Source organism: Ailuropoda melanoleuca, chromosome 14, assembly GCF_002007445.2.
Source record: "Ailuropoda melanoleuca isolate Jingjing chromosome 14, ASM200744v2, whole genome shotgun sequence".
Lineage (NCBI taxonomy): Eukaryota > Metazoa > Chordata > Mammalia > Carnivora > Ursidae > Ailuropoda > Ailuropoda melanoleuca.
The window spans coordinates 13638339-13664862 of record NC_048231.1 but is presented as its reverse complement, the minus strand read 5'-3'; the positions used below and the strand labels follow the sequence as shown (position 1 = coordinate 13664862).

The 26524-nt window shown below is 51.4% G+C and overlaps 1 protein-coding gene and 2 long non-coding RNA genes across 23 annotated transcripts in view; 2 read left to right on the top strand and 1 right to left on the bottom strand.

Moving 5' to 3' along the window:
* Positions 1–6162, top strand: part of LOC117795909 — a 35087-nt gene extending 28925 nt beyond the window's left edge. The window contains exon 3 of the long non-coding RNA XR_004620068.1: positions 6047–6162. This is a non-coding gene — a long non-coding RNA (uncharacterized LOC117795909). The remainder of the gene's footprint in view (positions 1–6046) is intronic.
* The window catches only part of RGS6 (regulator of G protein signaling 6), a 650515-nt gene that overhangs the window by 39108 nt on the left and 584883 nt on the right, over positions 1–26524 (bottom strand). For 6 of the 21 annotated variants that reach the window (XM_019800705.2, XM_019800703.2, XM_019800709.2 and 3 more), the window contains 2 exons: positions 21270–21359; positions 17123–17544 (listed from right to left, as the gene is read on the bottom strand). In XM_019800705.2, the coding sequence (XP_019656264.1) occupies positions 17254–17544; positions 21270–21359 (381 nt within the window). In that variant the 3' untranslated portion in view covers positions 17123–17253. Of the gene's footprint in view, positions 1–5099; positions 5167–5189; positions 8946–15907; positions 17545–21269; positions 21360–26524 lie in introns of those variants that run through there. The other 15 variants (XM_019800711.2, XM_019800714.2, XM_019800710.2 and 12 more) reach the window with 10 other exon arrangements.
* On the top strand, positions 13034–17252 carry LOC117795910. The gene is made up of 3 exons (XR_004620070.1): positions 13034–13089; positions 13245–13367; positions 17118–17252. It is a non-coding gene; the product is annotated as an uncharacterized LOC117795910 (long non-coding RNA).

Sequence of the window (26524 nt, the reverse complement as noted above, 5' to 3'; positions counted from 1 at the left end):
GGCTCCTGTAATTTTCAGGGATCAAAGTGAAATCTGACCGCAGAGGCTACCTGCGTTGAGATGAGCTGCCCCAAGGTCTATGCTGCTAGGGGCTTGCTGGGAGCCCCTGAGCTACCCGCTCTGTCCAGAGAGAGGAGAGCTCCTGCCCACCACCCTCTCCGGCTCTTTCCTCCCTCTTCTTCACCCCCTTCCCTGCCTCAATCGGACGATCCTGTAGGAAACACTTATAGGGGAGTGGTAATTCTACTTCCGCCCGGCATCTTGCATAGTTACAGGGGAAGCCATTTTCTCAGGGTGTGAATGTGTGATGTTCCCCAGTGCCGGTCAGTTGGGAATGGATCATGGTGCCAGGAAACTGCAGCCAGCTCAGCCTGAGGCCTTGGCATAGCTGAGCGAAGCAGCTGAAGGTGGTTGAAAATGCTATTAGCAGGCAGCCTTTGTCCAAGTGAAAAAATACACAGTGATTAAGAACTGAACTGTAGAAGGTACATTCCAGAGACACCAAAGCTTTGCATACAGACAAAGTGCTTTTCACCTTTGAGACATTTGGCAAACTTAATCCAAGAGAATCGGGATCCTTCTATTTCATGGACTGGGTTCACAAACGTCCACCCTCCACCCTGACCAATCATTTCAGCTCTGTGGCCATCTTGATGGCTAGAAGCCTGAAAGAAGGTGGTCATGGAATCCTTTGTTTCTAAAAGGAAATGCGCAAAAGGAATGGCTCCCTTTTGTGCAGTGCTTTAAGAAAAATCAACATGCTGCTTGACATGCTGTGGCCCTGTGCATTGCACTTTCAGATATTAATCAACAAAACATGCACAATCTGGGTTACCAAGAGCTTTCACCAGTTACTTACCTGAGACACTGGTGCTACACTCTTTGGCTGGGAGGAGGGCTGTGGCTCAGAAAGTAACCCTGGGGGTTAGGTGGCATATTGCGGGCAGCAGAGCCAAGCACTAGGGAGTCAGGCAGGACCCTTTTCACTGCTTAGGGAGTAAAGACATCTGAGCTGTTGATGAGACTCTCAAGCTGATTTGCCCAGATCACCTAAGACCAAGGTTACAGATCTCAGGTCCATCAAGTCTAAATCCATGTTACTATGGGGATAGAAATCAACTGTGGTTGCCTCTGGAGGAGAAGGATGGAATTGATTGGAAAGTGGCATGAGGGAACTTTCCAGGATCATGGGGTGTAGGTGACACTGGTGCATAGATTTGTTAAATTCATTGAACCACACATTTTAGATCTGTTCATTTTGCTATGTGTAATTACACCTCAAAAGAAAGAAAGAAGATTGGGGAAAAAAATCCAGCTATCACATCTCTGCTTTGAAATTTCCCACTCCATACTTTTTCAGTTGCTGGTCCCATGACTTTGCCTTTTGGCTCAATCTGGTGCTTCCTACTTCAGTGTAGGAAAAACCAGGTTCCTCTGCTAGAGGAACTGGAACTTGCCATAGCACCAATTTGGAACACTGTGTCTAGTGCTCTGATCCAAACTGATCACCTTGTTGTGATACAGGTGTTTTTCATCCTTGCTAACGAACATGTTATGCTGAATGCAACATGTTATGCTGAATGCAGCTCACCAAATGATCTCAGTAGGCAAGAAGTGGGAGGCTCCAGAGATGAGCTGTCCTCTCAAGGAGGCTAAAGGTCACCCATGGGTAGGTGATGCTCAGGTTCATAAATGATGAGTGGGCATGCGATCACAGGCCTGGGGGGCCTTGCCGAGGAGAGCACTCGGGAGCCTAAGAGCCAGGTGGGAAGGTTTGGCAGGAGGGGAGAAGTCAAGAACCTGCCTGACTTCATCGGTGACTTCTCTGGAGGTTGGTGCCCCCTGGCGCCCCTTCTCCACTGAGCACAACAAAAGGAATGATTTCAAAAGGGCGTATAAGGAATTCTGTGACATCTCCTTTCTCAATGATGTTTCAGACTGGGGAGAGAGAGTGCCACTTGCTTGGGGTGGTGTAGGGGTTTCCGAAGTTGGCCGAGGATTGGCAGGCATGTCCATGCTTAATACAGAAGAGTTTAAAAAAATTTCTCAACTCTCCATCTCTCATCAGCTTGCCTTCTGTTGAACTTCATGGCAAGGTGGGGCAGATGAAAGGAGAAAACCCGGTCTTGGGACTAGCCAAAGATCACACATTGCAAATCCACAGCAGGGTTAGGCTGGAGCTGCAAAGGGAGGAGGGGAGGGGGCTTCCAGTTTCCTCACTCCTCAGCAGTCCGGGGCTGGAGCCTGGGGCGAGACCCATTCCTGGGGTCTGTATTACTCCTGGGTCCTTACAGAGCTTTCTGATCTCTCTCAGGAGCTGAAGGGCATTTTATTTGGCTTTAAAATATTCTATTTGACTTTTAAAAATAAGATGCCATGAACATAAAACAACGCTCAAGTAAAAAAAAAATCAAGAAATCAAGGTGAAAATTGAATTAATAGTAAAAAAGGTACCTGGCTGAAGAATTAATATTCATTCATGTACATTTAAATTTGTTAAAAATAAGGAATATGATCACAATAAAAATAATGGATTCTTTTGAAACAGGTTTAAACAATCGGATTTTGCCATGTAAGTGGTGGGTCTATGGAATCTACCAGTAGTCATATCTTCTGAAAACAATTCCCATAAATGGTCACTGGGACTCTTACCAGTTTCAGAAACCTTACTCTAGCCTATAATAGCAGCTACCAGTGCTTTTGTTTTTTTCTTAAAAAAATTTTTTTTTTTAAATTTAGAAAAGGTGAGTTGCCAGCACTCCTAACTATACTAAATGTGAAAGGACCAACCTACCTCTTGATCTATCTCCAAGGGACTTTCTCTTTGAATTTCTTATCCCTTCTCAAGTGCCTTCCTCTTCAGTTAGCACAGACCTTGATGGTGACTGGATGGGGATGGGCCCATTACCAGACGTGCGGGTTAGCTACCGAGGACAGTTCCTAACAGCCACCTGTCAATCGAACATCGAACAACTCTCGTGTGTCACAGAGTTAAAGTGGCCAGAACATCTCAAGCATTTCTGCTCTGCCTGACGTTCTTCCCCTCCACACATTTTGTTCTCCTGAGAGAGAAGGCGCCACCTTCTGGCTGGCAAGCCTGGCAAAGTGAGACTGGCTACTGCACCGAACCGGGGCACCTGTCAGCATGCTTGGGGCACAGGGCTTTAAGGTGTACCTGCTGGACAGGCCAGCTGAAGCTACCACTTCTGTTTGTGCTCTCATGTTATTGGTGCTGATGCCTCTAGGGTCTCCATAGCAACTGTCCCAGGGAGGAGAGAAGCAGGTGTAATGTTTACCTTTCTAAGGAGGGGCAGGCAGAGCTGCCTTACTCTAACTAGAACCAATTCCAATTAGAACCAAGTGCCTAAATCAGGGTGTCTCAGCCAGGCGGGGAGGCCCTCTGTGGCTGGTGTTCCTGGCCTTCTGACTCCTACCGTCCATCAGGCTCATCACTTACGGGGCTCTTTGCAACGGCCAGCCTCTGCCTGTTCCTTTTGGGGGGGTGGTGGGAGAGCTTCCTCCATGGTCCCCCAGCTATGCAAGGACAAATCTGGAACCAGGCGGGCATGCCAGGAGTGACAAGGGCAGAGCAGCTGTGCCCTATGCTGGTGGCACGATGCCCAGGCACAGAGTCCCCAGCTTCCTTCCCAAGCTGTGCCTTTCCACCTTGCCTGTGTTCTTCCTGTGCAGGGGAAATGGCCCCCCTTTCATATCAGATCTCCATCTCTCCTTCCTCTGGTTCTGACCGAACAACCCGGTGCTCTCTGTATACTCAGCTTGCAGGGAAGCTCTTGGTGGGTTCAGGAGTGGAGTGGAGGTGGGCCTTTCACTCTCGAGGCCTGTTGGTAGCATGCCTTCCTGTAGCCCATGCAATGCCTTCCTCTTCCCCTGTTCCTCCTTCTCCTCCCCAGATGTACTTTAGAATCTTAGCTCTGGTTCACTCCAGATTGGCAAAGGTCAAAAGACTCAAGGAAACAGGGACATGGCTGGGTTGCTACTAGCAACAAAGTGATGCTTTTCTCCAAGTAGGACGTTCAAGTGACCCTTGGCCATGGCTCCAGGGGAGAGTGCCACTGAAGTTTAGTGGAAGAGACAGCAGGAGGAATCATTTGCTTGGCAGTGTGTGACGCTCCTGCAGAAACACGGGGACGCTAACTCTGCCTCCCAAGGGCACCTCTCATCTCCTACACACGTTCACCCAAAACTCATCCATAAGTCAGGGTCCGTGGTTAAGCCAGCTGCCAAAGCAGAGCCTAGAAGGCACAGGCAGTCAACATGAGGACTGCCCCGCACCACCCCAAAGCGTAATTTTTCCATGAATGTCCATGTCCATTTGGACACAAATGCAAAGGAGGCCGGCTTATTTCTCTTTCTTTCCTACCACCAGGAATGCACTGCAGTGGGCATTCGTCACATGTGTATTTCTAACCTGAAACAGTGCAGCAGGGGAAGGGTCAAGCAGCATTTTCAAAGATCTCTCAATAGAAACTTGGGTTGATGGAACTCCCATCCACTGGAAACCTTCTTCCCTACAGACCCTTTTTACATTTTGCTGCAATGCTTTTAGTGCCCAGGGGACAGAGGATACGTGCTTGCCCAGCCTTCTTCTCCCCTGATGGTCCGGTACATAGAAATGTGAGATTTCCAAGTTTCCTGCAGGACTTGGCCCTGGGCCACAGAGGAAGGGTTATAGAACTATAAGCCTAAGGATGCTGCTTTTGGATTTAAAAGAATCATCAAATGTAGTGAGCATTTCTGTCCTGTTCTGCTAGGGCCCCAGGAAAAGTGATCAGTACCTAAAGACATTATTTGCACATTGCCTCTGGGACAAGGGACTTGTATCTTAGCATCATTTCTGGACCCCTGGCTCCTTGCCTCTTAGGAAGAAAAAAAACTACGGGTACAAAAAATGGGCAGAAAAATGGAGACACCAAAAACTAGGTGCTGCTGACTGTTCCTGGAATGAGGCTGTGGGAATGAGAGTGATAGGCAGAGACAAGGCCACGGACAAACAGATCACCTCTTCCGGATTTTGGAGCACCTTCTGTGCAGAAGGATCCCAAAAAAGGTTAGAGAGTGCGGACGCCGGGATCACTCACCCACTGCTGGAAGGAAGCCACCTCGGGGGTGAAACGCAGCGGCCATTCTGACTCTGCGCCAGCAGCACTAGGCAATTGTGTTTTTAGGAAGGGAAGTGAAGAATAACTTATCCAGCTGAAACCATGAATACCTGCGGCTTTTGGGATGCCCCTGCCCAAACATGCGCCCAGGTGCCGCGGACATGCAACGCATGCGCAGAGGCCCATGCAAGTCTGCAGCGTATGTTACTCACGTCCCATGCACCGAACACAGAGGCGCAGGCCAGGCCGGCAGCGCATGCACCTGTCCGGAGAGTCGTGCACGCGTCCGTGTGCGCGTTTGCGGCGCAGGAGCTCACAGAAGCATCTCGTGCAAGCTGCACGAGCAACCATGTGATTGGCTGCAGAGCTTTATATCAGGCCCCTCAAATGCCAATCGTTGACCAATACTGCAAACTTAAAGCATTTACTTTAAGATACATATAGAAAACCTGAATTCTCCCCCAGAAGAAGCCATTCCTGTCAGTGGAAATGGCCTCCCCGCTTCTGTTTCCGTCAATGCTACAAGCAAGAGAAGCATGTACCCCAGGGATCTGCTTTAGGAGGGATTTCCAAGCATCCCTTGCCACTTGCTTCTGACTCCTCCGACAACCCCACTTTGTAGTGTGTGGCTAAAAAAATACGAGCCTTTGTTTATCTGGCAGATGGAGCAGCCAGACTCGGTGAGGTTGTATCGCTCGGGGTGGCTGCAGGCAGGCAGACAGCTGAGAGGGGAGGGTTTCTGGGAAAGAGGCTTCTGTCGAGCAGAGTGTTGCCTCTGAAGGACTGCATTTCACGCTCTTATCATGGGGGGATCCACTCCTGATCTGTGTCTGGAAGCAGGCGGTGTCTCAGGGTTGTGTACCTCGGTGGTGGGGGAGGCGGGGCGGCAAATGCCGGATCCTGACAACGTATGCAACTTTTTCTAGGTGGCTCTCCCCATTCCCAGCACCACACAGCTCTCACGGCCTCCTGGGACGTGCTTAGGGGCCCCAAGAACCTGACCACAGGGCAGAAGCTGGCCTGCCAGTCACCTCGGTCCCTCTGTTCCCAGGAAAATCAGAGAAACTGGCTCTGGACTTTAAAAATAAGCCAATAATAATAGCTACATATATCAAGTCGTTCTACAAGCTGGTCACTGTGATAATTGGATGTGCCTTGCACACATTGTCATGTATGAGATACGCACGTAGCCATCCTTGACTGCAAAATAAATATAACAATACCTACCTCAGAGAATATTCTTGGAAATTAAGGTAATACGAGCTAAGCATGGGGGGCAAACAACAATGTAATAATGAAAATAGTAATACAAACAGTTCCACTTGAGCCCATGTGCTACACTCTGCTAAGCACCTGGTGTATTTTTTTCCCCATTTAACCATTTACTCTTATCTCCCCTTTGCAGAGGAGGAAACCGAGGCTTAGGGGAGCTGCTAAGCAGTAGAGAGGAAGTAGAACCAATCCCTTGCTGGCCAAGCTCAGCATGGTGCAGACCCCCACAGTATAACACTGTGAGCCCCCAAGAATGGCAGTAACTATTTTTATGCCCCATTCAGTGCCAGCGTCCACCCTGAGCAGGAGGCTGGGGCTGCGTTACACCCGTCGGCCAAGTGAGCGGCTCCCCTGGGGTCTCGTGCCAATCTCCGGTGGACAGACAGGAGTCAGCCGGGGCTGTCCCTCTCTAACCTAGCCCGCTCCTGTGCATTCTGGGGGGCACCAAGGGGACATTGTTCTCAGGGCAAAGTGAGCAGGTGGTCTTTAGTAAGGGATAAGAATGCAGTTGGAAATGTCGCTGCCAAGTTTCAACATTTGGCTCTGGTGGCTGGTCCTGCTCAGCACACCCCAGACATGACTACCTGTTACCCCTGGGCTAAGGAGTGGTCCGGACAGCTCTGGGCAGTCAGCCATGAGGAGCTTCTCAGAGCGCGGTCCCGCGGGGGCAAGGTGCACCTCACTGTGCTTATTCACGCGGTCCTGGGGCGGGGGCGGGGGAGGAAGAGGACCCTGGATCTAAACCTGAACAAAGCTGCCAAAGGGCAGGTTAGGGGTTCCGGTGGCCACCACCCCGCCTGTGTTCCTTCCTGGTGATCCTTCCCATACCATCCTCCAGATCTAGAAACAATTCAGGAAAGCTATCATTGAGAGCTAGCAAATGACGGGCTCTGGAGCTGTGTCATTACCAAGGAAACCACCATCAAGAATATGATCGCTGCGTTGCGATCACTCACAAATGCTAATGGTTGATTCCTTTACATATTTAGAAAAATGGATGCCCCAGAACCTTCCAGTATCATCCAGGACAGAAAATGCATCAGAATTTCCTACTTTTGTTGCAGATTACAAGGTTGGATTGAATTTTATATTGGCTGCCCTATCTTCATGTTCCAACTTAATCTGTTATGATGTAAAGGCCAGGTCCTCTAATCTTGCTTGTTGGTCTGTCTTTTCCCATTAGGCGTGGGGGTTCAAATGCACCCTGCTCTTGGCAAATGAGAAAGGCCAGGGGCGTGGCATGGAAGGGTTCTCCACCCCTGTGAAAAAGCATGGGTGCCTTCCAGATCCCCATTTCTTTCCCTCCCCACTTCCTATATCCAGGCCCCAATGGTGCCTGACAGAGTTTTAAAGGACTGTCTGAGGGAACATCGTACCAATAAACTCTAACTGGGTTTCCTTTAGCTTTAAAAAATGTCTTATTAAAACTTTGCTGACTTTACGGGGATCGCCATGTTTAATGAGAGGCCTCAAAGAATCTGAAAGCAAGAGATGAGGAGAGGAAAAAAGCCATAAGCTGTAATCACCATAATTATACAATCCCATGATGAGTTGAAAGCAGCCCTGGTAAAGCCTGAGAGAAGAAGGAGTGTCATTTGCAATCGTGCTGGTCTTCAGGACAGCTGGAAAGAATGTGACACCAGAGCCCTTCCTTCCCCTGAGTTGGGCTAAGGATAAGTCCTCAGGGCAGAGCCCAGGAGGAGGGGGCCCCAGAAGGGCAGCTTCCCCCCGTCTAAGGACTCTGGGAGCGCGTTCTGCTCCTGGCCACGTGGCGACGGTGCTGGCGTCAGTTGCCCACCTGAAATCTGCAACTGGCGTTGGGTAAAAGGCAACCGGCTTTCTCATCTGTGCTGCTTTCCAGAAAGCACCCTTTCTGCATGGGAAGGAGGACAGGCCAAGCTTTCTCCAACTCAGAGCCAGGGTGCCCCACGCACAAGCCCACCCCGGCTGTACTCGACCGGACTGCACGGCTGCCGCTCAGCTGCCCTGTGCCAGCGGGCGCCTGTGTCCTCTGCTCACTGACCTCCTTTCAGACATTCAGCAGAGAGAGCCCTCTTGCTGGAGCTCAGCTGCGGCAGCAGCGACTGGCTTAAAAAAACCAACCCAACAAAACAAAGGCGAGGATGACATGTGAAGGGCAGTAATTCCACTCCTTGACAGTTTCCCTTGCTTGGTCCGTGTCATCATCTGGCTTTTTCTCCCTCAAGGCAGAGGCTAATCTGACTCTCGGATTCCTCTCCTCCAATCTCAGCAAACTCCCTCCCTATGATCCACTCTCCTTTCCTAAGGCTTATTTATAAACCATAGAATAAAACGCAGGAGGAGCCACTTAACAAATATTTAATGCATCCGAGGATCCCAGGTGAGAGAGATGATGGAGGCGCCTGGGTGGCTCGGTTGGCTGAAGCCGACTCTTCATTGAGGCTCAGGTCGTGATCCCAGGGTCGTGAGATCGAGCCCCGCGTTGGGCTCTGCTGCACTGGGCGTGGAGGCTGTTTAAGATTCTCTCTCTCCCTCTCCTTCTGCTCCTCCCCCACATTTCTCTCTCTCTCTCTAAAAAAAAAAAAAAAAAGAGAGAGAGAGAGAATGCAATGCTGAAGCCTGCTTTACAATACCCTCGGCCATTCAGCTTCTGCACATTTCCAGGGAGCTCAGTGGTCCTCAAGGCGACACACCCCACTGTTGGGAAGTTGCTACCGTTGACCTCCAGTAGGGTGGCCCTCCCTGTATCTTCTACCCGTTTTTTCTAGCTTTGTCTGAAACTACCCAGAAAGGTCTGGTTACTGTGGAAGACAAACAAATATATCTCAAATGGTTATCTAGTCTCCTGAGGGGCTAGACATCTCTATTCCTCCTGGCATGGCTTCCCCAGTTACTCTCTTCCGAATTTTCCCGAGATTGTTTAAGTTCCTGACAAATTGTGGGGGCTCAGAACCAAGACTCAACACAGCCTAGAACAACACGAAAGCAGTGAGACACTTAATCTCTTTTGGTCATTCCACTTTGGGTATTAAAACTTTGCTGACTTTTTTTTTTTTAAGGCAATTTCTTCTTGCTTATGCTTATATGAAGCCTGTAGCCAACTACAACCCCAGAATTTTTTTACTTGAATTACAGCAAAGGCTATGAATGCCATCCTATAGTTAGGAGGCTGAATTTCTTCAACATCAGTTTTATCTTGTTAACTTTTATGCAGTTGTTTTTGACCCACCCTCCCACCTGAAGGAGATACTCTTCGAATAGAATTCCATTGTCTACCGAATGAACAACACCTTGCAGGTGCGGATCTGTGACTATGACGGATGTGTTTTCTCTTTAGCTGAGTCCTCATAAAGGATGTTGACAGGACAGGGCCACGTGGCCTACCACCCGAAACTGCCTCTCTGGTTGACACGGATCTATGAACTCGCCCTCTTACCAGCCCTTGAGATGCCATGAATACACATGCTTTACCCCAGTTCTGGGCAAACACAGGGAGAGTGGGGGAGGGGGAGGAATGGCTATTGGTTTCAACCTTCCTGCACTAACAGCAGCTCATGAATAAATATTCTCTGGAGCAGGGGGCTGTAGTGACGATACTCATCCTTCTACCATCAGCCAGGCTGATAAGGGGGTTGTGGAAAGTTCCTGCCAAATATAATGCCAATAGGAACCATTTCCGTGGGGACCGCGGTGCTCAGGTCAAAAGGATTTGGCCATGATTAGGGAAAGCGGAAGGATCACTGGCAGCAAGGCCCTGCCACTCCTTGGGAGGTTCCAAGCTCCCAACCCTGCCTTGCCTTCCTATCTGTTGGGGACCCACCGAAGGGTCTTTCTCTCATGAGCCTTCAGGTAACATCGTCCAACTGACACTCCCCCCACTCTGAGCCTTTCTCAGCACCCCACCCCGACCCGGCAGTGTTCCAGTTAACATTCTGCCACACGGCAACCGTTCACAGATAGGTCCTATGTAAGATTCGACATCTTGCCCTCCTTCCAGAATGCTGAGATTCCCAAACTTGACTTGAACCAAAGACACTCACTTTCTGCTGTACAAAAGGGGAGACCCCCGAGTCATTTTCACCGGGAGCTCATTTAGGGGGAACTCCATGCTGGTTTTACTTCTTAGCCTTCAAGGTCCTTGGACCTTGAGCTCTCTGACTTCTAACTTTCCAGTTTGGACACAGGTTGACTTGGGTCTCTTCTCCTTGGCCTTGACATTGGCAGCTTTGTCCCCTTCCTAGGTTCCTGCTATTCCAAAGCCTGACTAACATCTAGGGGCTTCTCCCTTTGGCCCCCAGGACCCCCGGCAGGACAGAGCTGGGTTCCATCCTTTGCAGAAGTGGATGTTCTGTCCTGCTGAGTGGTCTGCACTCCCCTCTGTGCATCCCACTGAGGGCCCTGCAGTCACCTTCACCCTCTGCCTTCTCACTGGACAGATGGGAGCCCACGGCTGTTCCCATGCGGCTGCCTGGGGACAGGTGCCAGAAATCTGACTGTATAAGTGACAAGGAACAGGCTGAAATCCCACAACCCCATCAGCCACTGTTCAAGTGAGAGCTCCTTCTAGAAGGACGTCTTTTCTGAGTGTGGGGGGGGGGCGTGAGAGGAAGGCTCTGTTATGGCAAAGGGCTGCAGGTCACTTCCTGAAATAGACTCCCGCCTTGCCCATACAGACACAGTTTGCCCCCAGCCTGCCTTGCGGGAGACTGGCAGGGAATGCGATTTGGATCGGAATCAGTGGCTGTAAACACACAGCTGTGCCTTTCTGCCTCAGAGGAGTTCGATTTTCACTTGACTGCTTGTCACACTGGGGTCTGGACAAGGCGAAAGAGGGCCTGCGTGGGGAGGGCTGGCGAGAGGAAGTGGAGCTGCTTCGTGGAGCCTGGCTCCCTGCGCCCCACGTGCCCCCTGTGTGGGGGGGGCGGAGTCACCGCGGGGTTTTCTCTCCACTGGGGGGGGCACTCCGTGGGGAGGGGGTTTTGGCTGCTGTGGGTTGACAGGTTGAGTCATCAGCTGCAACAGCTGGGGGTTCCTCCTTCTGAAAGGAGTGGCAGGATGCAGGGCTGAGTTTCTGCAAACTGACAACGTCTGACCCTTTGTCATACACAAAAATCTCACTCCTCCCCAGAGTTTCGGAAGACTCAAGCAGTCCCCTGCCATCAGGAATCACTTGATCACTTTTCCTTGTCTGCATCCCGGCAGCCAAGCTGATTTGGTTGTCTTACATGTTGTAGATAGTGGATAAAAAATAGACTTTTACATTGGCATTTGCCAGCTGCCACACTATACTATTACGTATGCTTGGTGAAGCTTTACTTGGAGCCAAGATGGAGAGAGAGGGACAGAGGAGGTTTCACTGACCACTGACTAACCAGGATAGCACAGACTCTGGTAACTTCCTCTTGCCCATCTCTGAGAGAGGACCGCGGCAAGCTGGCCCAGAGTTCTCCAGGGAACCAGAAAGTGTGGGAGCAAGTGAGCAGCAGAGTGAGACTGAGGTCCCCAGATGCTCACCTTGCATTCTTTCCCAAGTCCCACAAGGCACGGGTGATGCCACGGCGCCCACTCTGGAGCCTACCCTTCTGCCCAGCGGACCTCACTCCTCACCTCCCACCACACACCCAGCTGGGCATCCAGCCGGAAGGGCAGGGGCTGCAGAACTGGCAGGGGTGACCGGCGTGTGTTGCTTACCCCGCTTTGGTGACCCCTCCCTGCCTTCCAGCGGTCACAGAGTGAGTCAGTCCTGGGGATCTGAGCAGGCCTACGGCTTAGGGAGCCCATGGTGCTCTTAGTTCTGCTGGTGCTTTATCCTTACAGCCTTGCCCAGGGCTTTTAAATACAGTTCCAACTCAACGCTATCTCTGCTTTCTGTCCCCATCTGCAAGGCTGGCTGCCACTTCCAATAAGGAAGGCAGCTAGCTCTTTGCTCATTCTGAGAGATGATTAGCACAATTCAGGAATCGGAGCCTAGAAAGAAGCACAGCCCTATGGACACTCCCAGCTGGAAAGTCTGTAGAGATTATTTAGTCCAAGCCATTGTATTGAGGAGGAAACCAGGGCTCAGAGAGGGCTATCGATTTGCTTGAAGTTGCACAGCTAGCAAGCTGCAGCTGGAAGCAGAAGCCACTCCCCATGGGGCTGCTGACAAGTTCCACAGGGTCCCAGAAGTCCTCACTGCTCAAGAGAGGCAGGATTCTATGCTTTCCTTCCCAAATACTACCACGGAAGTTCACCTCCATCTCTAGGCAGGCCACGGATTCACTATTGCTGGGCCTCAGGGCTCTGACATGGGAGATCCGAGAATGACAGTCCAATCCAGTGGTTCCAGAGGGGCCCAAGGACTGTTTGCAATCAAAACCAACCCTATATAAAGATTTTTAGCCAATAGTCCTCTCCTGGAGACCCAAAAGGACTTTTTTTTTTTTTTTTTTTTTTGAACTAAGGTCAAAGCCTTTTGGGAGCTCTGCTGAGTCTAAGTATTTGAGAACTCATTCCACCAGAGTGGGTGGTTGTTGGCCATGACACGTGGAGGGGGAGGGGAAACAGCCTCCTGGGAGAAGGAGCTGCTACTGGGGGTGGGGGTGGAGGTGGCGGGGGGGGGGGTAGAGCGCCCTCCTGCCTCCCTTGCCTGGAGCCCCAGTCTTCCACTTCCTGTGCAGCGTCTGGGCCTGGAGCTGGGCTTTCTTCCTGCAGAGCTGCCTGGAAAGGAGGGGAGGTGAGCTGCTGACTTTTCCTCCCTCATTAGCTTTTGTTTTGGCCAGGGAGGGAGGAAAGGGAGAGGGAGGGAGGGCCAGCCGCAGGAGGGTGGGTGACAGCTGGCTCCCAGAGCTTCCTGGTCTGCCTGACTTTCCCCGCTGCATTCCTTGGCAGGCAGGATGGAAACGCCTGTTGTGGAGATGCCCCTGGGAACATGCCAGGCACCCTCAGCTTCCGGCCCCGTGGTGTCAATTCCAAGGAGCCCCTTGACAAAGCTCCGCGGCCGAGTTCTCTTAGGTGGGTGAATACTGGTCCTCCTCTCCGCTCTCCTCTGGGGTGCCTAGCACCAGCAACCCCAGTAGCCACCTCTGCAGCCTGAGGCTGATGACGCTGTCAAGGGGGCGGCTGGGGCGGCTGGGCCTCAGCCAAACCCCCAGGCCCGGGTGCCACGGGAGGCTGCTGCCAGCTGCTGCCCCCCTCGAGTGCATCGCCCCCGTGGCCCCCTCCACAGAGCTCTGCACAAGGAGGAGGACGTTCTCTAGCTTCTCCTCCCCAGGGAGCTTCGGCCACCACCCAGAAAGGGACGACCAAATGGCCACTGCTGAGCCTTGGGCGAAGGACCTTTGCTTCCTCTCGCCCTCCTCCTCTGCCTCCCGGGTCCTCTGTGTCAGAGTCAGCCCACGGTGGGGCCCTCCCCACTCTCGGGAGGCCCTGAGGGAATGAGTGTGCCTGAGAGAGAGCAAGGGGGGCAGCAAGCCTCTCCCCTCTGGCCACCCTCACACCCGCCTCTTCAGTGTCCGCAGCAGAGCCAGGAGGGTGGCAGACAACAGCAGGCTGCTGGGTGCTGAACGGTAGGGAGGGGTCTTGAGTTCGAGAAGTCCCCTGCTCCACCAGGTGGTCACACCAGGACCCCCACCCAGGAGTCGGAGGAGGAGGGGGAGGATGCAAAGGTGGCTTTCAGGTTTTACAGCCGTGGTGAAGGAAGCATCCCAGCGCACAGGACTAGGGGGAGATAGGCCGGGTTCATGTAACCTGAAACCCTGTGTCCTCCCTTTCCCCCCGTGAAGCTGCTGTAGGTTAGGGTTCTTGGACTGGGCCTCCTCAGACCAGGCCCCCGCCACATGCAGTGGTGCAGGTCATTGACTGCCCGAGGGCAGCTGAAGGTCAAGTAGGGGCTGATATCTAGCCTGCACCATGCTTGGCCAGCTGGCCATCTGTGGGGCTTGGGCCCAGCAGAGGAGTCTTGTTTTCTGTTTTGAATGAAGGTACAACATGGACTAGTTGCCCCATGCCATAGAGTTTCAGTGACCTTTGGTCTTAGACCTGAGCCTTCCTGTCAATTCATCAGGGCTTTTTGCAGGCCCCGGGGTCCAGCACCCCCAATGACACGACATTTGGCATAGCATATCCCCTGACAATTGCGTTGTATACTCAAGTTCTGGGTGACTCAGAATGCAGTTTCCATTGGAAGGAGAAGCTCACACAGCACTGCCCGTCCTGGGGATTGCGAGGCTCCTTCTGCATCCACACTAGCATGGCACCAGCATCTTCCGTGAACCATATTAAACTACTCCTTAGTATCTCCTGTAAAAGGGGCCATCTCTGGCCTTTAACAGATAATCCCTCTATGTCATAATACATCTTAAGACTTGGAAAGAACAATTTGCTTTCGTCAAAGGTTCTCTTTTACCAAGAAAAGAAAAGACATTGGTATGGGAGACTAGCCAACTGAGCTATCCAACCACCTGGATCCAGGCCTCTTGCCACCAATTAGTCCTAAATGGCAGCTGGCCCACAGCCTTGGCCCATGAACTGCATAGCTTCACTCCTTAATTTTTCCATTGTTAGTCCCATGACATGGATGGTCTTTTTATACGTCTTTCCCAGCAACGTGGGAATGCTATTCAACTAGTCTTTTGTTGAGTTTTATAGTTTGCAGGAGGTTGCAGGTGACATATTCACATAGCTATCACTTTAGAGAGATCTAGCACTTTATGGATAGCATATCCAGAAAATGGCTACCAGATTGCAAAGCATATTGGTCGGTTGGTTAATTCCATTTGATTAGAACACTGGGCTGTTTTAGACCAAGTTCTTGGGTTCCAGCCTCAAGGACCCCGAGAGTTGCCACTGTTCTATAGTCATAGAACAATTCCTCAGACATGGCCACATCTTGTGGGTATGTGGGGTTGCCCCCAGAGCAGAGGGAGCATGGCCGCATCAATGAAAACCCATTTCCACCACTGTAACCAAAAGATTGGAATGCAGCACCTATAAGAGTCTTCACAAAAGAACAGTAGGGAATTTATAAACTTTTTTTGAAGTTTGGACCTTTTATCATATAGATGCTAAAAATCTCAGGAGCTTGGAAGATTTTTCTCCTTCAGCTAGCCCTGAAAATATCTCTGTAATTTGTCCCACATGCACACTTGAGACGCTTAGACGGTGTCTGCTATTTTCTCGTTCCAAATGCTTTGTTAACAGACTGCGGAACCACTGACCCAACACTACTTCTGGGACGAAGAGACATCATTAAAAGCTCTTCACAGAGCTTCACTGAGATCGTTCTTGCCTTCCCCGATACCCACTTCTTGTGGGTATCGGGAGCCTGGAGATGTTTGAACATCATGTCTGGGTATCAGCCTTCCTCTCTCACACCCTCTGCCTACGCAGTCAACCTGAAGGGCCTCTGCAGGGCTGCGGGAGTTCTCCTCCCCTGCAGTTTGCACTCAGTGATCCACTTTGCCTCACAGTACACTCTGGGTTTGTCAACAAAATCTTTACACATCCTCTACCCACAGGTGCACAAAAGCAATAGGGAAGGATGGGTTCCCACCACTCTCCATAGGGCTTCAGGGGTGGGGAAACTCCCGCAGGCCTTGCCTCTGACAGCCTGTGACATCTTCTTGGTGTGTGAAGCCACATAGCCATGGCAAATCAGCCACGAAGACACACCAGGGACCAGAGGCCTTCCATTCTGCAAGTTCTGATTTCTCATGAGGAAAGACCATAGAGAGAGAGGACCAAAGAAGAGAAGGGACAAGCACTCATATTTTAACCGCCCCCCCCACTACAGCTATTGTGAGGTTTACATCTAGCAAATTCAAAGTCATGTTTAAATTCCTTTAAAATGAATCTAGCTATGACAGGTTGCTTTCAACCCAGAATTCTTAGAATTTAAGTTAAAAAGATGAAATAAAGATATGGATCACACAGTAGTCAGGTTTATAAGGACTGTCCTCTTCAACAGAGGGGGAAGAAAAAGGCAAGTCAGCATTAGTGGGTTGCTGTCCTTTGGGAAGGGAAATTGGGCCAGTTCCCCCACATGGGAGTCCTGTTCCCTGGCTGCCATTTTGGTTCCCTCTGGTTGGTATTAACAGTGCAGTTTGGGCCCCATGAACCCAGCAATTGGTTTTTGATGAGTGAGTGAATGAGTGAGACTGAGTCCTTCCTGTACACTAAGCCCTATGCTTCAGAATGGCATGAAGAGGAGACATGAGTCTGTGCTGTTCTACAGACCACAGGACAGAGCCTCCACCACGCACCACGGGGAAGCCCTACTCATTCAGTGCTCCCGCCTCTTACCACAGGGTCTCCTATCTGCCACCGTGTTGCTCTCTACCCCCCTTGAAGCTGGACGTGCATGAGAAACAGGCCACTTCCCTATAACAAGAGTGAACCCGTAGCCCACCTTTACTCCCTCGGTCACAGGCAAGGCCTAGGGAGCTTGAGAAGGCCTTGCTCCTGGGAGCACAGGGGCAGCGCAGGGACTTGTTCCTTCCTCCACCCCACGGCTACTGCCCTCCTCTCCCTGTCCCGCTCTGCGGACGGGGCTGACAGGGACTGTAAGGGACGTCGGGACTCATGCAGAGGCCACTAACACACACGCCAGCTAGACCGCATCGCCAGGACCCATGCAGCACGGCCACCTTCTGCACCCGCCAAAGCCGCTCCGGAGCAGCATCAGCTCGCGACCTGCACCTGCGGGGCTGCTAGAGCTCACGGAGGGGAATTTGGAATTTATTTTTTATTTTTTATTTTTTTTAGATGAGCTTTGGTTCTGAGCCAATTTATGTCATGGTACAGCTCGATGGCCTTCTCCCTGGGCTGCTGCAGAAGACACACACGCTGTGCAGCCCCAAGGGCAGCAGGGTCCTTCCTCCTCAAAGCCCCGAACGGAAGATCAAACGCGAGGCCCGAGGCTGGGCGGCTGTGTGTGCACAGGGGAGCTGCTTGGGGTTTGCAAACCCATCCCTAGAAGAGAAGCTGCAGACGCTCGCAAAAGAAAAAGGGTGTATCGAGTGCGGAAAGCACTGGACTCCCTCCCCCCGCCTAAGGAAACGACAACCAACAACAAAAAATTGAAGAAACAAAGAAAAACCAGAAGAAACGTTGAGGGAAGAAAACCAGCTGAACTTACCACACTGCGAGTGAACTTTTCTAAGGAAGTTCTACGACCTTGCTCACTTTCTGGCTTTAGGGGAAAAAAAAAAGGTAGGGAGAAAAATACAGAAAAAAAAAAACTCTTCAGCTTACATGTGGTTTCCAAACAGCAGCAGCGGCAGCTAATGAACAGAAACAACAGCAAAACAGGGCGAAAAAATGGGAGAAGAGAAGCAGCCAGCACTGTAGGTGGGTCAGTGGGAGAGACAGCAAACAGAAGCCCGCCAGAAACAGGGCTGCCTCAATGGCACAGGTAGGAGAGAGGGGTGTTTGCTTCTAAGGGGGCTGTCGGTGGTGCTGCAGGGCTCGGAGTCGGAGCCTCGGTGCCTTTGCACGGGCCACAGGCCACCAACCGCTGTTGGGAGCCGCCTGCTTCCTGCATCCCACGGGCTGTGCTTGCAGGCTGGCACCCCCGGTTTGTGTCCCTGAGGCTGCAGGCAGACACCTGGGGGCCCCAAGTGGGGACCCAGAACAGACTACCTCTGATGGCTGGGTATAGGCAGGGGATCCTGATGGGACATCAGGAAGTGGCCGTGGGCAAGGTGAGGTCATCAACACCTCCGGGAGTCTGGCTTAGGGCTCTGAGATTTTTCCCCACCCAGAAGTAGCCAGAAAGTTTGCTAACTTCAGGGACTTCCTAGTGGCCCCCCCGTTGACTTCATTCTGTGTCCTTAGAGCAAGGAGGGTCTACCCACATCCTCTCTGTTGACAAAGCGTCTTGGGAGTGTTTCGGACAGAAAGTGCTATCTCGGTATGTAGGCAGATGTCCCCTTCCGAGGTTTACGCAGGCCAGGCTACAAGAGCGCCAGGGACCTCTATGGAGAACTCTTAGCTAAGGAGCTCCTGCCAGGGGGGCAAGAAGAGGCAAGGCCCTTGAATCCTCTCCCCAGGCCTAGACGCTCACTACCACACACTACCGCAGGAGGAGAGGAGGATGTGGCGTGGCCCCTGACCCTCTTCCTAAGTTTCCTGCTTTGCCAAGAGGTTTGGGAGAGAATTACATCCCAAATACTGGCTAGTTGATCTTAGAGCCCTGTTCCAGGGTCCTGAGCCTGGGAAATTTGGAGAGTACAGTCACTCACATGGACACACACATACACACACAGCAAAACTGGAAACCGGAGAGCTGAAGAAGCAGCCAGGTGCCTGTGGGTCTGCAGGTGCTGAAAGCAGAGGGGCAGGCAAAGGGCAGCCATCTGTCTGTGCGGTCAAGGTCAGAGGGCTTCTTTAGTGGCTGTCACGCCCCTGTCCCCTCCGCTGGCTGCCAGGAGACAGGACGTCGCAGAAGGAAAACACACACACACGCACGCACACACACGGCACACCACTGCAGAGCCAGTCTGGTCTTTCTCCTCACACGAGGAGACGAAAGGTACTGCGCCAAGTCTCGGCTCTGGGGATGGCAGGACTCAGCTTTAATCCCGTGCACGGCCAGGGCGGCACGCACTCGGCCGGGGTCACGCCGGTCCTGGGCCCTGCAGCTAGCACGGTGTGCCTGTCATTTCTGTCCTCTGGCTACTGGGTTGCTGCTCACAGAGGGTTGCCATCGGCCTGACTCATTCAGGTTCCTGCCTTGCATGTCCTGGAGGAGCACTCGAAACCCGGCTCACCTGCCCCTCGAGAGCCTGGTTTGCCAGAGTGGCTAACCTTATCTTTGACAATATTAGGATAGAAGACGAACTAGGGCTGAGGGCTCAGGAGGCTGTGGCTGCAGACTCCATCTCGAGATGGAAAAGCAGAAAAGTGAGGTCGGATCCAAGGCCCCTCTCGTAGCTGGAGCTCGGGACTCTCACATACTTTTATGACCTGGGCATTTATGTCACACGGTAACACCCATCTCTGACATCAGGGTACATCTAGGCCTACCTGAAAATGCCGAGTTACAACTCCAATCCACACCTGGAGACTCTCAGGGAGAAATGGAAGAAAAAGTAGGTTTCGTCACTGTTTTTGGAAACAATTAACCCCTGGACGTTGCAAGGGTGTTGGCATCTGCAAGAGTTTTTCTGCCAAAGAACATCCCTTCCTTTGGGGCCTGGGAGGGTCGTTCTAATCCGTTTCACATGAAACATTTCACAGGCAAGCCGTGGGTCCCGTCCTCACGTGATGGATCTCCTTTGAGAAGTTCTCCTCTTATGGGAGGACTGCGGGGGCAGGCTATCAACTCCGCTCCCTGAGCCGGAGTGGGTTTCCCCTTTGTGTTCAGACCCGTAGAGGACTGAGTGGCCTCTGGCTTCTCCTGGGCATGTACATGACCCAGGTGAGCCAGACTGCTAGGACCTTAGAATTTCTCCAAACTGTGATCAGTTCAGGGTCTTGAGCCACGAGAAATAGGAACATTCATTTTGACCTTCTGCCATGAGATCTGGGCTGGAGATACCAGAAGTGTCCATAACTTTTCTTGAAAAAAATGGGCATCTGCTGTTCCCCTCCCTCAGCGCTCCTCTACCTGCACCCTCCTGCCAGGGACCTGGCAAGGGGCCGGGCTTCACATTTTCCATCAAGTAGTGACACTTGACGGAAGGGGCGAAGGCAACCAGTAAAGCTGGGTTTCTGACGGTCCGGGCATTCCAGAAGTCCCTTTCCCTTCCTCATACTATCAGGGATATTCTCAGGGCTACTTAAGGGTAGGAGAATGGGATACAAACACTCTTCTAGACTCTGCAGTTGAATGGTACCAACCAGATACGCAGACAGGACCCTGGCACACAAGAGAGACAGACAGTACACAGAGAGGAGGGTTGCGTGGCCAGGAGAGGCAGCCTGACAGAGGGCGTGTGGGGGGACAACCGCAAGCTTAGGGACCGGGGTTGGCAGGCTGCGACGAGAGCAGAGGGGATGCCCATATTCCTAAGTGGCGTGGCATGGAAGTTGTGGATTTGGGTGCAAGGAGAGCCACACTCAACCACACGTGGGCCTCGGAGCAGAGCTGCAAAGCGCAGAGGGTTTGCAGGCATACAGGAATCCCGAGCCATCTCTCCTGCCTCCCCTATCCCAGACCCCAGGCGCCTCCCGGCTCTTCCTTCCCTCCTCCCAGAAATCCAGCTGAGTTCTTCCTGCTTTAGCCGCCCCTTGTCATCTACATGCTGAGAATCCCTGGGCCCCCAACCCAGAAGCCAAGGGCTGCAGGGAACCATGACTTGATTCCAAGGGGAGGAGGAATACGAAGCTAGGGTGTGCAGTTTTTTCAGGGCTGAAAGAAAAGGCAAACACTGTGGGGCATTAGGGAGGGGACAATCCCAGAAGTGACTTCTGGGTCCAGATTGGGGTTTGGGGGGAGGGCTTGAAACCTGTAAGGTTTTCTACCCAGTGAGGGGGCTGCCCTGATCCTTGCCTCATCCTCTTCACTGAGCTGGTCAGACTTTATCTAAAGTCTGTGTAAGGGGGCTGGACTTCGCAGTGAGGGGCTCTTTCTGGTTTCCTAAGGGATTCGCGGGCGTCACCACCGGTCCTGAACACTTGTGCTGAGCTACTGTGGCCTTAGTATTTGGTCACACTCCCTGCTGTGGGCAGAACGTGCAGATCAAGGTTATGGGGACGTGGAGACAGGATGCTACACCCTGGACCTTGGGGATGTGCTGGGGTGGTGACGATTCTACTTGTCTTCCCTTGGAGTGGAAGCAGATAGAGAAGGGAAGGAAGAAAAGAAAAAATAAATAAAACCCAAGGGATGATATTCTCATTTGACTCCAGCAGCAAGCAGCAGGCAAGGGTCAACAGTGCTAAGAAAGGCAGGCCTGCCCTTCCCAAAGATACCTTCTTCTTGGCCAGCAGCAAGTCCTGGTAAGCATTTGACCGGAGGAAGCGGGCATAGCTGTCACTCTTCATCAACTTGTAGATGTGTTCCTGGGAAGGAGGGAGGTGGGAAGACACAAGTGAGAACTGTCAGCCATTGCTAAGGAAGGGGACTCACAACCCAACTGGCCACTGTTTTCGGAAAGAAACAAACTGGGGTATGCTCACATGTATCTAGAAACACTTGTGATATGTTTTTTTTGGTTTTTTTCCCACCCAGGAACACCAAACAAAATATATTTTCTCCTTAGAATAAAATCTCCTCGAGGATCATATCCCAAAGGCTTTGTAATTGGGCCTTGGTGCCACGTTGAGAGGCAATATTGCTCAATGATTAAAACCACAGGCACAGGGGCGCCTGGGTGGCTCAGTCGTTAAGCGTCTGCCTTCGGCTCAGGGCGTGATCCCAGAGTCCTGGGATCGAGCCCCACATCAGGCTCCTCTGCTGGGAGCCTGCTTCTTCCTCTCCCACTCCCCCTGCCTGTGTTCCCTCTCTCTCTGGCTGTCTCTCTCTCTCTGTCAAATAAATAAATAAATAAAATCTAAAAAAAAAAAAAAAAAAAAAAAAAAAAAAAAAAAAAAAAAACCACAGGCACAGCAGTGAGAAGGAACAGACTACTGATACACCCAATCACTTGGATGGATCTCGAGGGAATTATGGTGAGTGAACGAGCTAATCCCCAGAAGGTTCCATACTGTATGATTCCATTTGTATAACATTCTTAAAATGACAAATTATAAGAATAGACAACAGATGAGTGGTTGCCAGGGGCTAAGGATGGGAGGGGTAGGGAAGGGGGTGGTTACAAAAGAAAATAGGAGGGATTCTTGGGGTGATGGAGTTGTGCAGAGCTAAACACACACACACACACACACACACACACACACACACACAGGAGTACAAGCAAAATTGGGAAATCTGATACACTCGGTGGATGTAGCAATAGTAACATCATGGTTGTGATATCATACTATGGTTTTGCAGATGTTGCCATTATGGGAAACAAGGTAACTGGTAAGTTTCTGTATTATGTCTTACAGCTGCACGTGAATCTAGAAGTATCTCAAATTAAAAAGCTTAATTAAAAAAAAGGGGCGCCTGGGTGGCACAGCGGTTAAGCATCTGCCTTCGGCTCAGGGCGTGATCCCGGCATTATGGGATCGAGCCCCACATCAGGCTCCTCTGCTATGAGCCTGCTTCTTCCTCTCCCACTCCCCCTGCTTGTGTTCCCTCTCTCGCTGGCTGTCTCTATCTCTGTCGAATAAATAAATAAAATCTTAAAAAAAAAAAAGCAACTTCATAGGCAACGGTGCAATTAGGTCAGTTGTGCATGGTAGGGCCACCATCCTGTCCTGGAAGGGTGCCCTTGGCAACCATTTACGGGGCATGTGAGCAAATATGCCAGGCCTAAGGCTTACATCCAGGAGGGGCAGATGCAGTGGCGTGGTGCCCTCTCTTTGCCCGGGCATCTAGAAGCATTTGCATTCTGGCCTTGGTGATGAATTTCACCCTCGACTTCCAGCTAATTCCTGTAGTCTACGGGCCCTTCCTCACAGATCTATCCTCACCCAGGGCAGGGAAAGCCTGGCACCTTAAAAGAGGCGTTTGTTAATTGAAAAATGGTATTTATCAGTCGTGATGGAATGAATGCAGCTCAGCTGTCCAGGAAAGCCTGGCTGACCCAAGAGAGGACCTGCTAAGAGGAATGGTGGGCTTTCCCTAGGGAGGGCGGGATTGCTGGCAGAGGCTGGCCTGGTAGAGAAAGCATCTTCTCTTATACACACACATATTGTGTGTCCCATGATGGACAAGGGTGCCAGGGCTTGGGGGAATGAAGAGCTGGTCAGTGAGGAGAGAGAGCTCAGCTGAGAGGCAGGACTGGTCATTAAGGACCTCTTCCTCGGGTACTTGCCTTCCAGGGGAGGGTAGAGGAAGGGCGGCCTCCCCTCAGCTAGGGGCACGTGTTAGAGGTGCCTGGCCAGGCTGGGGCAGAGGAACCTGGGGCAATGGCGAGGGCTTGACGGGAGCCTCTCCTGTCCCACCTCAAAAGAAAGTGAGAACAGAAAGCAAGCAAGTTCTTGGCCTCGTGTGGATCCTTCTCCAACTCATCTTCAGTCTGGGCACCAGCATCATTCTTCCCGTGATGCCCCCATATTTACAAAAGCAGGGTGCAAGCTGGCTAACGGGATGGCCCGCTGCAAGGAGCCAAGCAAAATTCAACAGCGGCTTGGATCTGAACTGACTTTGCTAATCCAGATGTGGTGCGTTTCATAAACTTAGTGAGAACACGCTTCACCGAGTGTTTTCCTGCAATTTCCAGACGAAAATCCTGTCCGCTTTTAGTGTAAGTTCCTTGAGCGTAGGAACAGTATGTCTTTATCTCTTATGTATGTACAGTACCCAGCACAGGGTTCAATGCTCGTGACATTGTTTCCAGGTTCACAGAAGTGCTTGTGTGAGTCACATCCAATGATTTTACAGGCGCCATCCTTGGGGTTTCTGCTCACATCACCTCCTGCCCTCTCTGTGGAAGGGGAGTGGGGCTCATAGCTCGAAGGAATTCTACATGTGAGCATCCTGGGTCAACTCTAATGGCCTCGGAGCCCAGGCTGAGGCGTTGCATTGGTCTTTGTTTTCATGCGTTGTCTCCTTAAATTGTTTCACCATTTAAATCATAGGTACAAATGTGAATGACTCACTGTCTCTTTCTTCTTGTCTCAGGCATCACTTGGGTCTGGCTGACATGGTCAGGTGACTCTTGAGTCATCTGGAGAGACCAGCCACTCATGCCTGGACCCTCTCCAAACCCTTCTCCAAGGTAACAGGTCCCTGCTTCTTATTCTGGCTTCTCAGAGGACTCTAAATCCCAGACATATTTCACAAAATAACCCCCTGCTGCCCCAAGAGAAGTAAGGAGATCTCTCCTCATCTAGCACTTCTGGCCCTGGCAACAAATTTTGCCCTCGATCTAGCTAACTCCTCTGGTCCCACTGTAGGACAGAAAAGCCTGGTCCATTAAAAGAAAGAACTTGTCAGTTTAAAAAGAGCAGGATAAAGCAGATGTCTAAGCATTTAGGCACAGAAATAGCAAATATTTAATGAGCATCTACTAGGTACAAGGGCTCTGTCCGGCATTGAGGTGATAGCCTGAACAAGACAGGCTAAGTCCCTGCTGTCACAAGGCTTAGATGCTATGAGGCAAGATTGATGCACAAAGTGATAGGCTACAACTCCCAAAGCAGCCTCAGGTTCCAGCCGCTAGTGAATTTTGCATGACTCCTTGCAGTGGGCTCACTCCCATCAGTAACTTTTGTAGATTTGGGGGTTGAACTAAGGGCTCTAAAGACAAAGTGTAAGCACAGGAGGCTGGGGGTGGGTGTATATGGGATGACCCACTCCACCAGAGTAGGCTATGTCCCCCCGCCCCCTCGGGGCTTCCCTTTCCCACTGTCTAGAGATCCATGACTGCCCCCACCCTCCTCTGCTCCCCCAAGCCAAGAAATGGGGCCTTTGATATACCCAGTTATGGGACTCTGTTCCTTCCTTCTTGCCAGCTTTGTCTAAGAAGCACAAAGACAGTAAACAGGGGGTGGGTGAACAGAGCGCTGAGGTTTTTCTGGGAATGAGAATTAAGATGGGACTCAGGGTCTTTGGCCAGTTCCCAAATGCAATGAGTTTATCACTGCCAGGGACAGCAAGTGTACAAAGCTCTTGGCAGTGACCTCTACTGATTTATGGGAGGTTCTGGTTTGTTTCCCCTGCTCTGAAGACAACCAGTCTTAAGGGAAATGTATATCCAGAATCAGCAAAGAGCCACTGGCAAAACTAGAAAGCCCCCACTGACAGAATTCCTCAGGGGCTAGAGAAAAAGAAGTTTGGTCTTCTCTTTTCTTCTTTGTCTTTTCTTCCCTTCCCATCCTCTCTGTCCTTTTCCTCTCCTTTCTTCCCTTCTCTCCTTATTCATTTCTTTCTTTCCTTCCTCCCTCCCTCCTTCTTATTCCTTCTCCCCCTCAAAAAAAGATAGCTGAGCTGACTATGAACGAGCAGCCCTAGCAGGGGCCACGTGGGCAAGGTGAGGACGGCTCTCCATAAGCCGAGCACCTGACGCTGTAGGGCCCTAATGCCTCTGAACATCTTCGCTGCGATTCTCAGCGTGGGGAAGGAATCACACCCCTATTGCGGCCACAGTTACAGCACAGGGATGTCACCGTGATGAGACACTCCTCCCGCATCTCCCTTTCTGGGCCCGGGCCTGGGACGGGGAACTCTGCTCTCCTGGGATGATGCTAAGGGGGAAGCAACAACAACTGGAAGCAGGAGGGTGCGAGACACGTGTGGGCGCTGGAAGGAGCAAGGAGTGCGAGCTGTCTCAAAACCAAACCTGCTTCAAACCAATGTTTTGCTATGATAGTCCTCATTCGGAAATCTCTTTTATTTTTAGGCAAAACACAGTGACCCTCACAAGCTCTGGGGAAGGTTATCAGACAAATGCCTGGGGCCTTGGGCCGCGAGCATGCCGGAGCAGCTGAATTACTTAAGAGCACCCTCATGTCCTTCTCTTTGCTGTGGGTCCCTAAAACAGCTACGATCTAATTTCCCAGCTTTCGAACATCCTCCTGGAGTGGGAAACCACTCAGCTGGAGCATTGCACAGCTGCCAAGAGCCCTTCTTGTGATTTTTAAGTGTCCTATTTTTCTTTTTGCAGAGATATGGGCCTCATCTCTGCCCTTCACACCCAGACTTCCTGGAACAACATCCAGACTTTGGGGGCTGCTGGGTCCATTGCAATCCCTTGGAAGAAGATGAGGTTGTGGGGTAGGATGTGATGTTGCTGGGCAGAGAGGCAGAAGCAAGACTGGGCTGGGAGCCAAAGGCTTGGGTTCAGGTCCTGACTCTGCCTCTCTCTGGCCCTGCCTATCACACAATTAAGTGAGGGAATAGAAGTGAAAGCACTATAAAAACCATATACATATAAAGTAATAATAATCATTGGCCTTCACGCTGCGACTGTCCTTGCTAGGGATGACATGGGGGTGAGCCCAAAGACTGCAAGATCCCTGGGGTGGGAGGAAAGGTGAAGCAGAGCCCACCTACATAATTTTCATTGCCCTTGTTTGCTCTGAATCAGTGTGTAGGTTTAAACAACCCCACTTTATAGATGAGGATTCTGAAACTCGAAAAGGTTGTCCAAGTACAGAGGTAGGATTTGAACCCA